This window comes from Capra hircus, chromosome 11 (genome assembly GCF_001704415.2).
Source record: "Capra hircus breed San Clemente chromosome 11, ASM170441v1, whole genome shotgun sequence".
Taxonomy (NCBI): Eukaryota; Metazoa; Chordata; class Mammalia; order Artiodactyla; family Bovidae; genus Capra; species Capra hircus.
The window spans coordinates 102,270,376-102,284,941 of record NC_030818.1 but is presented as its reverse complement, the minus strand read 5'-3'; the positions used below and the strand labels follow the sequence as shown (position 1 = coordinate 102,284,941).

Below are 14,566 nucleotides of genomic sequence, written 5' to 3'. Positions count from 1 at the left end.
GATGGGCCCAGATTCAAGGGGTGGGGGGCTCAAGCCCAGTTCTCAGCTATAGGAAAGTGTTAGTTTCTCGGTTGTGTCTGACTCCTTGCAACCCCATGGACTATAGCCCACCAGGCTCCTCTGTCCATGAGATTCTCCAGGCAAGAATCCTGGAGTGAGTAGCTGTTTCCCTTCTCCGGAGGATCTTCCTGACCCAGGGATCGAACCCAGGTCTCCTGCTCTGCAGGCAGATTCTTTACCGTCTGAGCCACCAGGGGAGCCTGGGGGTAGGAAGGCCACCTCTAATCTGCCGCCATAGGGAAGGCTTGTGTTCTGGTTCCGTTCGGGAGTGGCTGCATCTGGTGACTGAGGCTGAACACAGACGGCCTCATGGGTCCTCAGAGCCGGGGGTGGCCTGGCTGCAGACCTGCCACCTAGCAGCTTGCCGGGAGCTCAGAGAACTGAGTCTAGTTCTCTTTTTAAGATGAAGAAGCCTCAGCTGAGAGGTAAAGTGACCTGTCTGGGGCACACCGCAAACGAAATGCAGAGAGGAGGGCAGAATTCACTCTGCTTCTTCCCCTGTAAAGGGGGGCGGAGAGCAGAGATGGGGCAGGTGGCCCCACAGCCCAGTGGCCTGGGTTTAATTCTGGGCTCCCCGACCCATTTGTGTGTGGCCTGGGGCACGTTTGTTCCTCTCTCTGTGCCTCCAGTTCCTCATCTGTAAAATGGGTTTGTTATGAAGATTGCAAGAATCAATACTTGTATTAGGAAAAAACCCAAGCTCACAGCAGAGCCAAGTCAGCACTATAGCGCATGTACTTGTCAAATCAATGCGTCAATGCGTCTTTTCCACCCAGAACACCGGGCTCATGGTTGTTTCCTGGTTTCCCAGGACTTGCTGACTTTCTCCTCACAGATCATGTGAGCACCGGCCTTCCCGCTGCCCCTGAGATGTGGGGGATATAACTGGTTCTGAGCCCTGACTGCATTAAAATGGAAGGAAAATCGTGTTCCGGAAACTCTTTGATCCGTAGCATGCAGTTAGTTTAACACTGCACTCTTCAACAGTCCAGTCCACATCTGGATTGCTGGCCTGTCTCATCTTCCACTGAAAGGTATAAAAGTGGGTGTTAAGATAGGAATGGCTAATGACCCGATTGTCAGACACAGTGTGTCTCAGTGAGCATTTTTATTAAAAGTCTTCTTAATTTGCTAAGTGAAGCCCCATTCATTCAGAGGATGGCCATTCTTTAATTATTTATTTGGGCTGCCCTGGGTTTTGGGTGCTGCGTGCAGGTTTCCTCCTGTTGCGGTGAGCGTTGGCTACTCGTGTTACAGAGCGCAGGTTCCAGGGCACACGGGTTTTAGCAGCTGTGGCCCACGGAAGAATGCCTGCTTTTAAATGGTCATTTTTTTCTTTTTCTCATCTAGAACCTCATTAGCGAGATAAGCTCAGGGCCCCCAGTTGGAGTTGCCCCTCTGCTGCAGGGGGTTCAGCGGTGCCGGCACCTCACGTCTTATCTTTGCTTTGGCCCCAGTAGACGTGTCGGAGAGGGGAGTGATAGAAAGTGATCGAAACGAGCAGCTGCTCACCAAGGGCTGAGCAGCCTCCCAACTGTTAAGGGCCCAGCCCTAACGTACATTTCTGGACTTGAAAAAAAAAAAAAAAAAAAAGCCAGTGTTAAAAAAAATTGTTGGCAACCATAGGAAGAAAACTTCCAGCTGGAATTCATTTGCTACCTCTGGGAGGAAATAAAGCTTGTAAATTATTTTTTAGGCCTTTTTATTTTGTGTTGCAGTATAGCCAGTTAACAAGGTTGTGCCAGTTGCAGGTGGGCAGCGAAGGGACTCAGCCGTACGTATTCGTGCATCCGTCCTCCCCCAAACTCCCCTCCCGTCCAGGCTGCTGTATGACATTGAGCCGAGTTCCCTGTGCTATGCGGCAGGCCCTTCTGGTTGTCCATTTTGACTATGGCAGTGTGCACACGTCCATCCCAAACTCCCTGACTATCCCTTGCCCCAGTTTTCCCCCTGACAACCGTAAGTTCATTCTCTCCAAGTCTGTGAGTCTTGTTCTGTTTTTTAAGTTGATTTGTATCGTTTCTTTGTGGATTCCACGCTTAAAGGATGTCATATGCTATTTCTCCTTCTCTGTCAGACTTACTTCACTCATTATGATAACCTCTAAGTCCGTCCATTGCTGCAAATGGCATTATCCCATGCTTTTTAATGGCTGAGTAATATTCCATTGTGTATGTGCACCACGTCTTTATCCATTCCTCTGTCGACGGACATTTAGGCTGCCTGCTTCCATGTCTTGGCTATTGTGAATAGTGCTGCAATGAACATTGAGGTGCATATATCCTTTTGGATCATGTTTTTCTGTGGATGTATGCCCAGGAATGGGATTGCAGGCTCATATGGCAGCTCTGTTTTTAGTTTCTAAAGGAACCTCCATACTGGTCTCCATAGTGGGTGCACCAATTTGCATTCCCACCAGCAAGGCAGGAGGGTTCCCTTCTCTCTACACTCTCTCCAGCATTTATAGTTTGTGGGCAAACTTGTAAATTATTATTTTTTTAAAATCGTTATCTCCTGGCACCATTGTCTGACAAGTAGATTTAAATATTGTTGTTGAGTACTCGAGATGTTAGGAAATAGATTTTTGGAACCTAAAGAAGTCTTAGGAGACATCTGTTCCATCTTGTGCCTGGGAAACACTGCTGGCCAAAAAAGGCGCTTGTCAGGGCAAGTGACTTGAGTTTACGGAGGAAATAAGTTCTCCAAGGGGGCTTGCTCCCCACCCCCAAAGAATGGTGGAGTGCAGCCAAGTGGAATAGCCAGCCCACTTTCTCCTCTTCCCTTCCTGTACTGGTTTTAGAAATGGTGCGTTTATCCTTTTAAGAGCTCACTCGGGGCGCAGGATCCACAGCTGACCAGCAGGTGGCAGTAAATAATAAACAAAGAGCATCACTGAAGGCCCCATGGCTCCAGGCCTGGCTGGCGCCGCACACAGTCCTGATTTCCGGCTGAGGCCGCGGGGAGGCCTTGCAGGCCTCGGCTGCCAGGAATCCGCGCCATGCCGAGGGTGGCGGGCTCCCAGAAAAGGTGGCGTTTAGCTTTCACTGAACTATAATGCTTAGTAAGTCGGGGCCAGGAAGAGCCCAATCCACAGCCTGAGCCAAGCCCCCAGCAATCTGGGAGAGAGACGGACTTGTGGGGGAGCGGGCGCCCTGCTTCCTTCAAGCATCAGTATGCATGAGATGGAACTAGAAAACGAAAACAAAAGCAGTGCCTCTTTCTCCGCCGCCCGCCGCGCAGCGCAGCTGGGGTTCCTTTCCAAGACGCTCCCCTTGGCCGGGTCAGGAGGGGGCGGGGCCCGGGAGCTGTGCTGGGATGTGGCGAGGAGAAGAAAGTGCTGAGTCCCCCATGAACCCTGACAGATGCCAAGTGTCCCCTTTACTTTTCAGATGGGGCCTTGAAGAAGGAAGACGCTACAGGCTCTGTGTGTGGTGGGGGCAGGTGTGTGTTTGTGCTCTATTGTGTGCGGAAGGGTGCGGGGTGTAGTGAGTGTTGTGCGTGTGGGTGTAGCCTGTGTAGGGTATAGGTAGGTGTGTGTCCTGCAGGGATGCGTGCAGGTGTTACAGGTGAGCGCCTGGGCATGTGTAGGGTGTCAGGTGTGTATGTGAGGTCCCCAGCCTTTTCTGGTCTGCCCTGGGGTGGCAGGAGGGTTAAATGGTGAATCCTGGGCATGCCAGTCAACCTTGGGAATCCTTTACCCTGAAGCACCGGCTGTGGGAGCTGTTTCCTTTCCTCCACTGTCCATCTCAGCCTTTTGGGGCCAGCACCAGCAGCCTGGTGCCCTGGGGTCCCTGCCTCCCCAAGCCGAACCCTGGTCAGGGATGCTCACGGGGATGCGGAGGCTTGGACCACAGGCGGCAGCGAGGTGTGAAGTGCAGCAGGAAAGGTCCGGGAAAGGGTTTCCAGCGAGTCCTCTCTGCCCTTGCCTCTGGCTTCCACTGGACTTCCAGGTGCTGGCCTGGGAGCTCTCTTGGGACCCTCCCTAATGGACACCACTGGCTCTCCGAGCTGGACTGTACTGAGGATGCAGACTTGCCTCCCAGGAAGAATAGTCCCTTCCAGTCACCTCACGGTGGTCTGACTCACAGAGCCCTTCCTTCTGCGTGAGCCAGGGGACCAATAGGCAGGAGGGAGCTTGAACATGCCTCCCCTTCAAGACCAGGATGGGCCAGGTGTCCTGGATGGGGTCGGTGGGGGGCCTGGTGGGTCCCCCTGGGGCCTGAAAGCCTTTCACTTGTGACCGTGGCTCCCTGTCCAGCCTTGTGCCGAGCACACCCGGCCGGCAGGGAACAACGGATTGAGATTTTAATAACCTCGAGGTCAATGTGAGGACGGCTCTCTCTCATGGAAGATTTTCAGAAAAAGAAAAAAATAACACCTGAAAGCATGTGATGTGGCCTTTATGAAATAATGGGATATTCATATCTCGCACTTTGCTAAATTTAGGGTTGACAGGACGTTTCGGAGACGTAGCCCTTGGCAGTAGCTTATACGCAGGGTAAGATGTTAGCTGTCAAGCCCAGAAATCAAGCCTGAGGCACCTGACTCAATGGAGAGAGACTCGAGGCCGTGCTGGAAATCTTTCTCCGAGAGGAGGATGAAGGGCAGTGGACAGCATTATCAAGGAGAATTTCAGCTTCCGGAAGAACTCCGCGGGCGAGCTCTGTTCTGCGTTTTTGCTGAACTGGCCAGTCAGGCCATGCAGGGCTGAAAAAGTGAGCTGACGCCCTGCAGTGGTGGGGGCAGGGGGGCGGGGGGGGTGCGGAAGGCAGCAGCCAGGCAAAGGCACAGGGCAGAGAGCCTGACGGGAGACACAGGGGTGGGCCTGGCAGTTGCACCGAAGGTGGGTCTTCCTGCCTCACCCTTCACCCCGGGGCTGAGCCGCTGTCACCGGGAGGGCCTCTCAGGCAAGGACACATCTGGGGCGGTGGGCAGGGGGGATCTGTCGTTGGTTTTAGTGGCCAGCAGTGTTTCCCAGCCTCCAATGGGGGAGCACAGCCCATCCCTGGGAGAAGGCCCCTGGTGATGCCCAGAGCTGTCCGTGCTTCGAGGGGACCAGCAAACCTCTGTGGCCTTGCAGCATCTGTCTCCCAGGTCCCAAGAGCCTCAGTTACTGATGTTCAACCTTGCCCGAGACACATGGAGGGCAGCGGCCTGGTGTGCGCTCTAACTAGCTTCCCCAGGATCGCCTAGGGAGGGCAGATCTGGACGGGTACCATGATGCCAGGCTCCTGGGCCCAGAGTAACAACAGGCGAAGGCTGTCTCCAGCCCTTGGGTCCCCCCAAAGTGAGAGCTGCTTCTGGGGCGTGAGGACAGCCTTCCAGGGAGATTCATCCTTTGACCCGCTGCGACAGTGTCTCACAGTGATCGTTTCAGCCTCTTTTAGGCCTTTAAATCGTTTCCTTTAGACAAAACACCCACTTTGTTAATGGAAGCCATTAAACATGTTTGGGAAACAGAGAGAGTAGAATAAGGAGCCCGAGGGGACCCACCGCCAGTTCAGGGAACCTGCGTGTTCTGGATCAATGGTGCAATCCTCTCCCCACGTAGGATTATTTTGAAACTAATTCCTAATGCCAAGATGTATTCCTTTGACTACCTGTTTAGTTCACAAGTATGTTGTGGAGTGGGTGAAAGGGAACCTTGGGGGAACCCCCTGCCATGGGACCTGACTCGGTGCTTGGGAGAACAGGCCTGGTTTCAGGAGATGGAGCTGTGTGGTCATTCATTAGTTCATTCAAAGAGTGTTCACTAAGCACCCGCCGAGGGCCTGGCATGTGTACCAGGTGTGGGGGTAGCAATAAGCCTGACTTGGCGAGGGCCCCTGCTTTCTCCAGTGAGGGGTGAGGGTGTAGGCGTTAAACAAATACTCCACCGATGATTATCGATCCACAGTCGTGGAAAGCCCCTCTCAGGAGAAGTGCTCATTTGAGAACCTGCAGAGAGGGGCTCGTTTTGGTATTGGCTAGAAGCTGGGGTCTGCGTGAGTGGCCGCCTTCTTCCCCAGCCTTGGGGGCGACGAGACCTTTCCCGCCTCCGAAGCCCTCGCTGTCACACCTCCCAGGTCCTTCGGCTCTTCGGCTGGGATGTGTTGACTTGTGTTATCGTCTCTCTCAACTCCAGGACCCTGAGCCCCCGGGGGACCGGCCATCGCTCGTGGGGCATCAGTGTGGCCTCTCCTCTCTCCCCTGTGTGTGTGTTGTGTGTGTACACGTTGTGTGTGTATATGTATGTCAGTATATGCTTCAGTGGTTTCCGTGGTAGCTCAGTTGGTAAAGAATCTGCCTGCAGTCCAGGAGACCCAGGTTCAATCCCTGGGTCTGGAAGATCCCCTGGAGAAGGAAATGGCAAACCACTCCAGTATTCTTGCCATGGACAGAGGAGCCTGGCAGGCTACAGTCCATGGGGTTGCAAGAGTCGGACTTAGCGACTAAACCACCAGATCATACTATCTATATCGTTTACTTGCTTCCCCCCCTCCTCATTTGATATTCTGTCAGAGGCCTCTTTCCAAGTCAACACAGATGATTTTTTAAAGGTTTCCTAGTAGCATGCTGCCAGAGAAGGTGATGGCACCCCACTCCAGTACTCTTGCCTGGAAAATCCCATGGACGGAGGAGCCTGGTAGGCTGCAGTCCATGGGGTCGAGAAGAGTCTGACTGAGCAACTTCACTTTCACTTTTCACTTTCACGCATTGGAGAAGGAAATGGCAACCCACTCCAGTGTTCTTGCCTGGAGAATCCCAGGGATGGGGGAGCCTGGTGGGCTGCCGTCTACGGGGTCACACAGAGTCGGAAACGACTGAAGCGACTTAGCAGCAGCAGCAGCAGCAGTAGCATGCTGCATAGATGTCTTGTCCTTTATGTAAGCTGTCCTCTGCTGATGGACGTTTGAAATCGTCTCCATCATCCCTGTTATAAAGGGCACTGAGATGGACATCTCCATGGGCACGTCTTCTGTCCTCTCTGCAGTTGTATCTTAGATGTAAATTCTTTGGAACATGATTGCGGGACCACGAGGCATGTACATCTTAACTTTTGATGCCAGTTGGGAGATTCCCTCTAGAAATCTTTGCCAACTTAACAAGGAAAAAAAAAAAACAAACCCCAAAACAACCCCAAACCAAGAAGTCTCTTTGTGTTTCTGTCTGGTCAGACTTCTTGGCCTTGAGTCGGATTTCTCCCCAGCTGAGCAACTGGCTTGCATAGGTCACTTAACTCACAGCCTTTTGGGGCCTTGGTTTCTCAGCTTTGAGATGAGGGTGGTCAATGGGAAGACCTTCCTGGCCTCTCCCTCTCTGAGCCTCCGAGCAGCCTCTGTTGCCCTCAGAAGCTCAGTGCTCAGCTGTCCACCCCCAACTGCAGCTTGGTCTCCAACAGCACTGATTAGTGAAGAAAATTACTTGCCCAATGCACTCCTCACCCGCATCAACAGAGGCCTTCACTGGGCTCAGGGCATCCGTGGTCAGCAAACTAATTACCCCAGTGGCCCCCCTGCAAGGACAAGCCTGTTTCAGGCCCACAGCCTTCTCCTGAAGCCAGATTCATGCTCAGATGGTCAGGTTTATAATTTGAGCATCCCTGTGCTTACCAGTGGCTTCATCATGGCCATCTGATGGGACTCTGGGTAAACTTTCAGAAGGAATTAAATTTATACCCACACCTCCCTTCAGAAGACCTCAATGGGTCTGGCAGGCCCCATGAGTTGTCTCCAAGCCCCGTAACAGCTGGTGAGGCAGGTGTCATAGAGGAGGACTCTGATGGTCAGGGAGGTCCCACAGCTGGACCCCAGGGCTCTCCGCTCAAATTTGCTCCAAGAAAGGAGCCCAGGGGAGACAAGAACTGAGTTTTCTGGGTTTTATTCTAAGGAACTCTTGTAAAGGCAGCAACACTTACTAATCTTCCTGCCTACCTTAGAGCTCAGCCCACTCACCTTCCCCGCCTGTAGGTGAAGATCCTGCCCCTTTAGTTTCAGGGCTGATGGGGGCAGGTCTGGAGAGGGATGGCAGAGAGCTTATTGTACCTCAGCCGGCCTCTCTGATGGGGCATCGATGGAAGCATCCCTCAGCCCCTCCAGGTGCCCAAGGACTTGAGGGCGCTGTGCGTGTGGGGTCAGCAAAAGATGATTTACTTTCCTTTTATTTATTTATTTGGTCATGCCGTGCAATTTGCAGGAACTTAGTTCCCTGACCAGGGATTGAGTCTGGACCACCGCAATGAAGGCGCCGAGTCCTAACCACTGGACACCAAGGAATTCCTTTTTTTATTTGGTGTACTTTTAGAAATTTAAAAAGCTGGAGCTGCTCGCAGCTGGTTTGCACTCGGGGTCCTCAGCCTGAGCTCTTTGCAGACTTTGCTGTTGCTGTCGTTCATGTGCTAAGTCGTGTCTGACTCTTTTCGATCCCGTGGACTGCAGCACACCAGGGTTCCCTGTCCCTCACTGTCTCCCAGAGTTTGCTCACACTCATGTCCATTGAGTTGGATGGTTGCCATCTGACCATCTCATCCCCTGTCACCCCCTTCTCCTCCTGCCCTCAGTCTTTCCCAGCATCAGAGCCTTTTCCAGTGAGTCAGCTCTTCGAATCAGGTGGCCAAAGTATTGGAGCTCAGCTTCAATGTCAGTCCTTCTGGTGAATATTCAGGGTTGATTTCCTTTAGGATTGACTGGTTTGATCACCTTGCTGTCCAAGGGACACTCAAGAGTTGTCTCCAGCACCACAGTTTGGCAGCATCAATTCTTGGGCGCTCAGCAGACTTCACAGGAGGTAAAGTGCTATCTCCTAGCCACATCCTTGGAGTCTGGACCCCAGCTGGGGACTCCACTGGCTGATCCCACAGAATGGGCCGTCCTTGTGCAAACGCGGTGAAACGCACATTCCTGGGCGTTCTAGCTCAGGATCCTGAGATCAGCCCCTGTGTGTTCTTTCAGTAAATGTGCACTGAGGGCCTGTGCCCAGTCCTTCCCCAGATGGCCAGGGAGCAGGCGGATCCACTTGCTTCCAGAAGGCCTGGCAGGACCTCCCCACCCCACTTCCCAGAGTCCCTCCGCTCCAGCCATGCTGGCCCTTTTTCCATGCCTTGAACGTGCCAAGGTTGTTCCAGCCTCAGGGCCTTGCCATAAGCTCCACCCTGAATATCCTCCCCAGATCCCCGTGAGGCTGACCTCAGCGTCCAGATCTCGGCCAGCTGTGGCCTCAGAGACCATCCTGGATCCAGCCAAGCCAGCATCACCCCATGGCTCGGTTTGTTTCTTCCTGGTATTTATGACTTTCTGAGATGGGTATGTATTTATCTGTGCCCCGTCTGTCTCGCTGGCTGGAGGGCCCTTGGCTGCTTGTTTGCTGTGGTTGGCAGCCTCAGGCCCCGAGCCCGGGCACAGCTCGGGTGCTATACAACGCTCCACCGGACAGACCCTGGGAAAGGCTTTCTTCTGGATGGGTTTCAATTTCCGTGAGAATCTCCGTACACAGGGGTAGGCCTGGACTGGAAGGCTGTATAGCAGATCCGTGACCCTCCTTGTCTTTGACCTGCATTTATTTCTCCTGACAGATAACATGAGGTTTCTGGATCAGAGAAAAGCTCTGTTCCTTATTCACACTGTGGTCTTAGCGGTGGTTCCCCGCACCCTGACTCCTCACGGGGGTCTCTGGTGGGAGCCAGTGTGCGCTGCCTGTGTAGGGAGTGCAGCGCGGAGCTGGGGGAGGGGACCCCCGAAGCCGTGACAGCTGCCCCTCTGCCCTCCCCGCCCCTGCCCTGAATACGAACAGCTCCTGGGGAGTGAGGGGGCAATTGGTAGGTTTCCTGCCCCTGGGTTAAGAACAGAGGACTCGGGACAGGGGTCCCTAAATCTCTCCATCTTTAACTGCCCAGACTTGCTTGAAATCAGCCACCCTGTATCGCAGGAGCGAGCTTAGAACACCTTGACCCCGGGGGAAGCACGTGAGGGTTCATGGATCATTGTTTCCTGACGAGCCGCCAGCTCTGAGCGCCTCGCTACGCGCCTGGGACAACGTGTCGTGTTGATCCCCAGGGGACGGAGCCCGGCTCCCTCTTGGCAGACGAGGAAACCTGGACTGGGAGACCCTGTGGGGCCAGTGGAGGTCGGCTGGCATCCAAGCACAGGGCAGAGACCAGACCCCAGATTTGTGGGTACCCCCAGCCCAGCTCCCACTCTTCTGAGCTCCCCAGAGTCTGGTCAAGTTGGTTTTAACATCTTTGTTGCAGTGAAGCTTTGCAAACGGAGGGCTCTGGTCTATTTCTTCCACCGCATCCTGCGTGCCAGGCACTGTGTCAATTATGGAAAAGCGAGGTGGGCGTGGTCCTTTGTCCTGTGAGAGGCAACCCTAGGCAAAGCTTTCGCTGGAGCGTTAAGAACAGGGCGGCAAGAAGTGAAGTGGAAGTGAAGAAACACAGCTGCTAACCCAGCTATGGACAGTCCTGGGAGCGGGCCCTCCTCGGGGGCCTGGCCCCAGGCAAGGCGTGGGGGATGGAGACTTGGCTGGAGGGACCGGCACATTTGAGCGGAAGTGGAGAGCTGGGGGGAGATTCACCCGGGGGAGGCAGGCTGTGGAGCCTGCAGGGCCCCGTCGACCACAGCGAGGAGCGCTGGGGAGCCACGGCGGGGAAGGGATGGGATCAACTGCATCAGCTCCTCACTGACCTGTCTCAGCCAGGTCGTCTCATTAGAGCAAAATCCCTTCCCTGCTCTTTCCTTCAGACTGGGGAAGGAAGGCTGAAGGATGTGAAAACAAAATCAGGGGGACCCTGATTAGAGGGGGGTTAGATGGAGGTTCTGGTTCTTGGGCAGCAGGGTGGTCACTCGGCGTGTCCCGGCCACGGAGGAGAGCAGCTGGTAGTGATTTTTTCTGGATCTCTCTCTCACCCGGCTGTCAGCCTAGAGGGCCTTTGGAAAGGTTCCAGTCATGTGTATTAGGGCCACTGGGCTGACCCCCGGATGGCCGGTCGGAGGGCAACCGAGCATCTCCAGAGAAGCCACCAACCGCTCTGTCACTGCCGCTCGGAAAACCTGCTCGTCATCAGGCCCACATTTATAGCAAACAATGGTAATATTTACCAAGTATCTCTGGAAAAATGAGTGCAAAGCGCAGGAAACGCAGTGCAAATTGCTAGAACGCAGTACATTAGCGACACAGGCCATTTAATGAGTCTGGGAAGAAAGGTATAAATTTCAGGAAAATGTCAATTGCAGTAATGTAAACAAGAGGCTTCTTAACATCTCCTTCTCGGCAAGACTTGATTTCAGTCACCGGTTATAACTAACGCTGTGCTTCTTGTGAGAGATTTTATTCTAAACAGCAAGGAGGGGAGAACCAGGGGGAAGGGGAGAAGAAAGGGGTGGGTTGCACGTGCATCGTAAATTAGCAGAGAGCCTCGGGGGCACCACCGCTGCTCCATTGGAGGAAAACGAGACCTCCCACCGGGGCTTCCGTGAAAAGTCTTTTGCAGCAAAAGCTGGATCCTGGGGTGCAGGGTGGGGAGAAGGGTGCCGGCACATCACTGGAGAGCTGGGAGCTGTCCTGGCTGCCAATGGGCGTCTATCCTGTCAAAGTCAGGGAAAGCTCAACGTCAAGGTCACCCAGTGCATCCCTTCCCTGCATAGACATGTTCCCCTCATTGGTGGGACTGCAGAGCACCCCGAGAAACAGGCACCCAACATCCTTGGCCACCTAAACCCGCCTCTTCAGCAGTTCAAACCCAGGTCAGATGAAGTTAGGAAGCTGGTGGGCAAGAACCTCGGACGCGCCCTCGCCTTCCTGCTGGGTCCGAAGAGTGACGAGCTGTGTTCCTTTCTCCGCAGTCCCCGACAACATCATCATGAAGGTGCTGAAACAGCGCCTGGACCAGCAGGACTGCGTTGAGAGAGGGTGGGTGCTGCACGGCTTCCCGCGAGACCTGGACCAGGCGCACACGATGGACAGCCTGGGCTACAAGCCCAACAGGTGAGCAGCCAGCGACCCGCGGGCTTCCGGGAAGGCCTCTGCCGCCTCTCCAGGTCCCTGTGACGACAGGCAGTGTGCCGGGAGCCTGCCCGCAGTCCCGAGGGGGCATGCATCCTGGCCACCCGCATCCCGCCACCCGTCCTGTTTACCCTGTGAACCGGGAGTCTGGCTCGGGTTCACATCCCAGCTCTGCCGCTCACCTCACTGGACCTGAATGTCCATCTGTGAGTGAGGACACGTATCGACCAGTCTCGCCTGCCTTGTGGGATTGTGGTGCAGAGCAATCCATGGGTTCCTCCGACTGTTTTCACAATTTTCCTTTTTCATTTGGGATCTTTGATGCATCTGATATTTATTTAAAATTTTTAAAAGTAATCATTTTCTTTATTTTTGGCTGGTATTGCTGCTGCACGCAGGCGTTCTCGGGCTGCAGCAAGCAGGGACTTGCCGCTTGGTGGGGAGCACAGGTGCTAGAGCGCTCGGGCTCGGTGGTTGCGTCTTGGGCTCGTTGTCCCGAGGCAGGTGGAATCTTCCGGGACCAGGGAAGGAACCTCTGTGTTGGCAGGCAGATCCCTAGTCCCTGGACCACTGGGGAAGTCCCTGATGTTTGTTTTGATGGAGGTTTGCTGTACCAGCCTCCTTTTCCCCCAACCGTTAGCCACTTCTTTCAAAACGATGTCAAATATTGTTTTTTATTCTGTCCTTCCTCCACTAACTTGAATTTGAGAGCACCCCGCAACTGCAGATGTTGTGGAAATAAACAAAGACCACCCACATGAAGAAAACAAAGGCTGTCAGAGTTTGCTGTTTATACCAAGAGAGTCGGCCACCCGGTGGCTTGCAGTACGTATTTATATGTGGTCTGACCACTGTCTGCTTGTAGATGCCGTCTCTCAATATACTTGGCTGTACTTCTAAACTTTTTGTTGTTCTTTTGTTTTTGAAGTCTATTTCTGCAGCAAAAAGGCATGGCAGCCCACTCCAGTATTCTTGCCTGGAGAATCTCATGGAGAGAAGACCCTGGTGGGCTACAGTCCAGAGGGTCACAGAGTCAGTCCAGAATCAGACATGAGTGAAGCAACTTAGCATGGCATAGTACCACACCATTTAACTACTTCAGCTTTATTGTATATTTCAAAATAGCCAATGCAGGACAAGGCCCTCCCATTACTCTTTTTTAAAAGACTATTTTCTTTATTTCTTTGGCTGTGCTGAGTCTTAGCTGCAGCACGTGGCATCTTTAGCGTGTGGGATGCAGTCCTCTGACCAGGGATCAAACCCAGGCCCCCTGCCTAGGGAGTCCTAACCACCGGACCACGAGGGAAGTCCCTGGCTCTTCTTCAGTGTGTGTCTCACGTGTTCAGTATTCCAGATGAGCACTGCTGTTGACATTTTAACTGGAATCCCATTAGGGTTATGGCTTGGTCTGTGTAGTCTGTGGCCCTGTTCTCTCCTTGCCCCTTTGTGAGACAGTCAACACTTTACTGGGGCCCCTGCTTTTCATTTTAAGTGTATTTCTAGCTATTGTATTACTTGTTGTTCTTCTTGTTGATATTGTGATAATAGGATATTTGCATCCTTTTTATTTTCTAACTGGATTTCTCAGGATTCTGAGAACGGTACTGATTTTTCTTACTTATTTTTATGTCCCAGCTAGTTTCCTGGAACCCTCTGACACTGCTTCTGGTAGGTCTTCAGTTGATTCTCTTGGGCTTTTCAGGGGGGGTGATCATGTCATCACAAATATTTATCTTTTTGTCCTTTTCCTTTCCAGTATTTTTCATTTTACTCTTTTGCCTAACTGCATTGAATAGTCCAGAGCTGGCTCATGATAGACAAGTGTGTTTTTGTTTTTTGTTTTTTTTTTTGCCTTCTTACCAGAAGGATTGTCCTGTATTCTACCACAAAGGTATTACTGTCATTCGAGGTATATAGAGCTTTTATAAAGTTAAAGAGGTGTAGTTCTGGGACTTCCCTTGTTGTCCAGCGGTTGAGAATCCTCACTTCGATTGCAGCAGGCATGAGTTTGATCCCTGGTCAGGGAACTAAGATCCCACATGTCTCACATGGTACAGCAAAAATAAATGCAGACTAAATAAATTCTTTAAAGTATAGTGTTTAGAGTTTAAAATGTCTGAAGTTATTTCATTCAAAGGTTTTTTTTTGGCATCTTCTAAGACAGATGTTTTTCCCTTCTCTTTTTGACGTATGAATATAATATATTATTTTAGCAGATTTTCTGACAGTGAGTCAACCTTTCATCCCTAGAATGACTATCACTTGGTCATGGTGTGTTATTCCTTCAATGCATGCCTTGTGCAGACACAGTTTTGATTCTCCATGCCCTACGGAGCCCCCTCCCCACCATGTCTTGCCTGTGACTGTTAGGTTACATGGCGGAAGGAACTTTGCCGGTGTAATTAAGGTAGCTGAACAGTTGGCGTTAAAGTAGGTGGGTCATCCAGGTGACCTTGATTATGCTACAGTCGGACCTGTACCAGACTTCTGACCTACAGAACTGTGGGATGATGGATTTGAACGTTTT

At 52.6% G+C, this 14,566-nt stretch overlaps 1 protein-coding gene across 5 annotated transcripts in view; it reads left to right on the top strand.

Annotated features, from left to right (window-relative positions):
• Nucleotides 1-14,566, top strand: part of AK8 (adenylate kinase 8) — a 134,248-nt gene that overhangs the window by 71,560 nt on the left and 48,122 nt on the right. For all 5 annotated transcript variants that reach the window (XM_018056042.1, XM_018056041.1, XM_018056043.1 and 2 more), the window contains one exon: nucleotides 11,880-12,021. In XM_018056042.1, coding sequence (XP_017911531.1) covers nucleotides 11,880-12,021 — 142 coding nt within the window. The remainder of the gene's footprint in view (nucleotides 1-11,879; nucleotides 12,022-14,566) is intronic.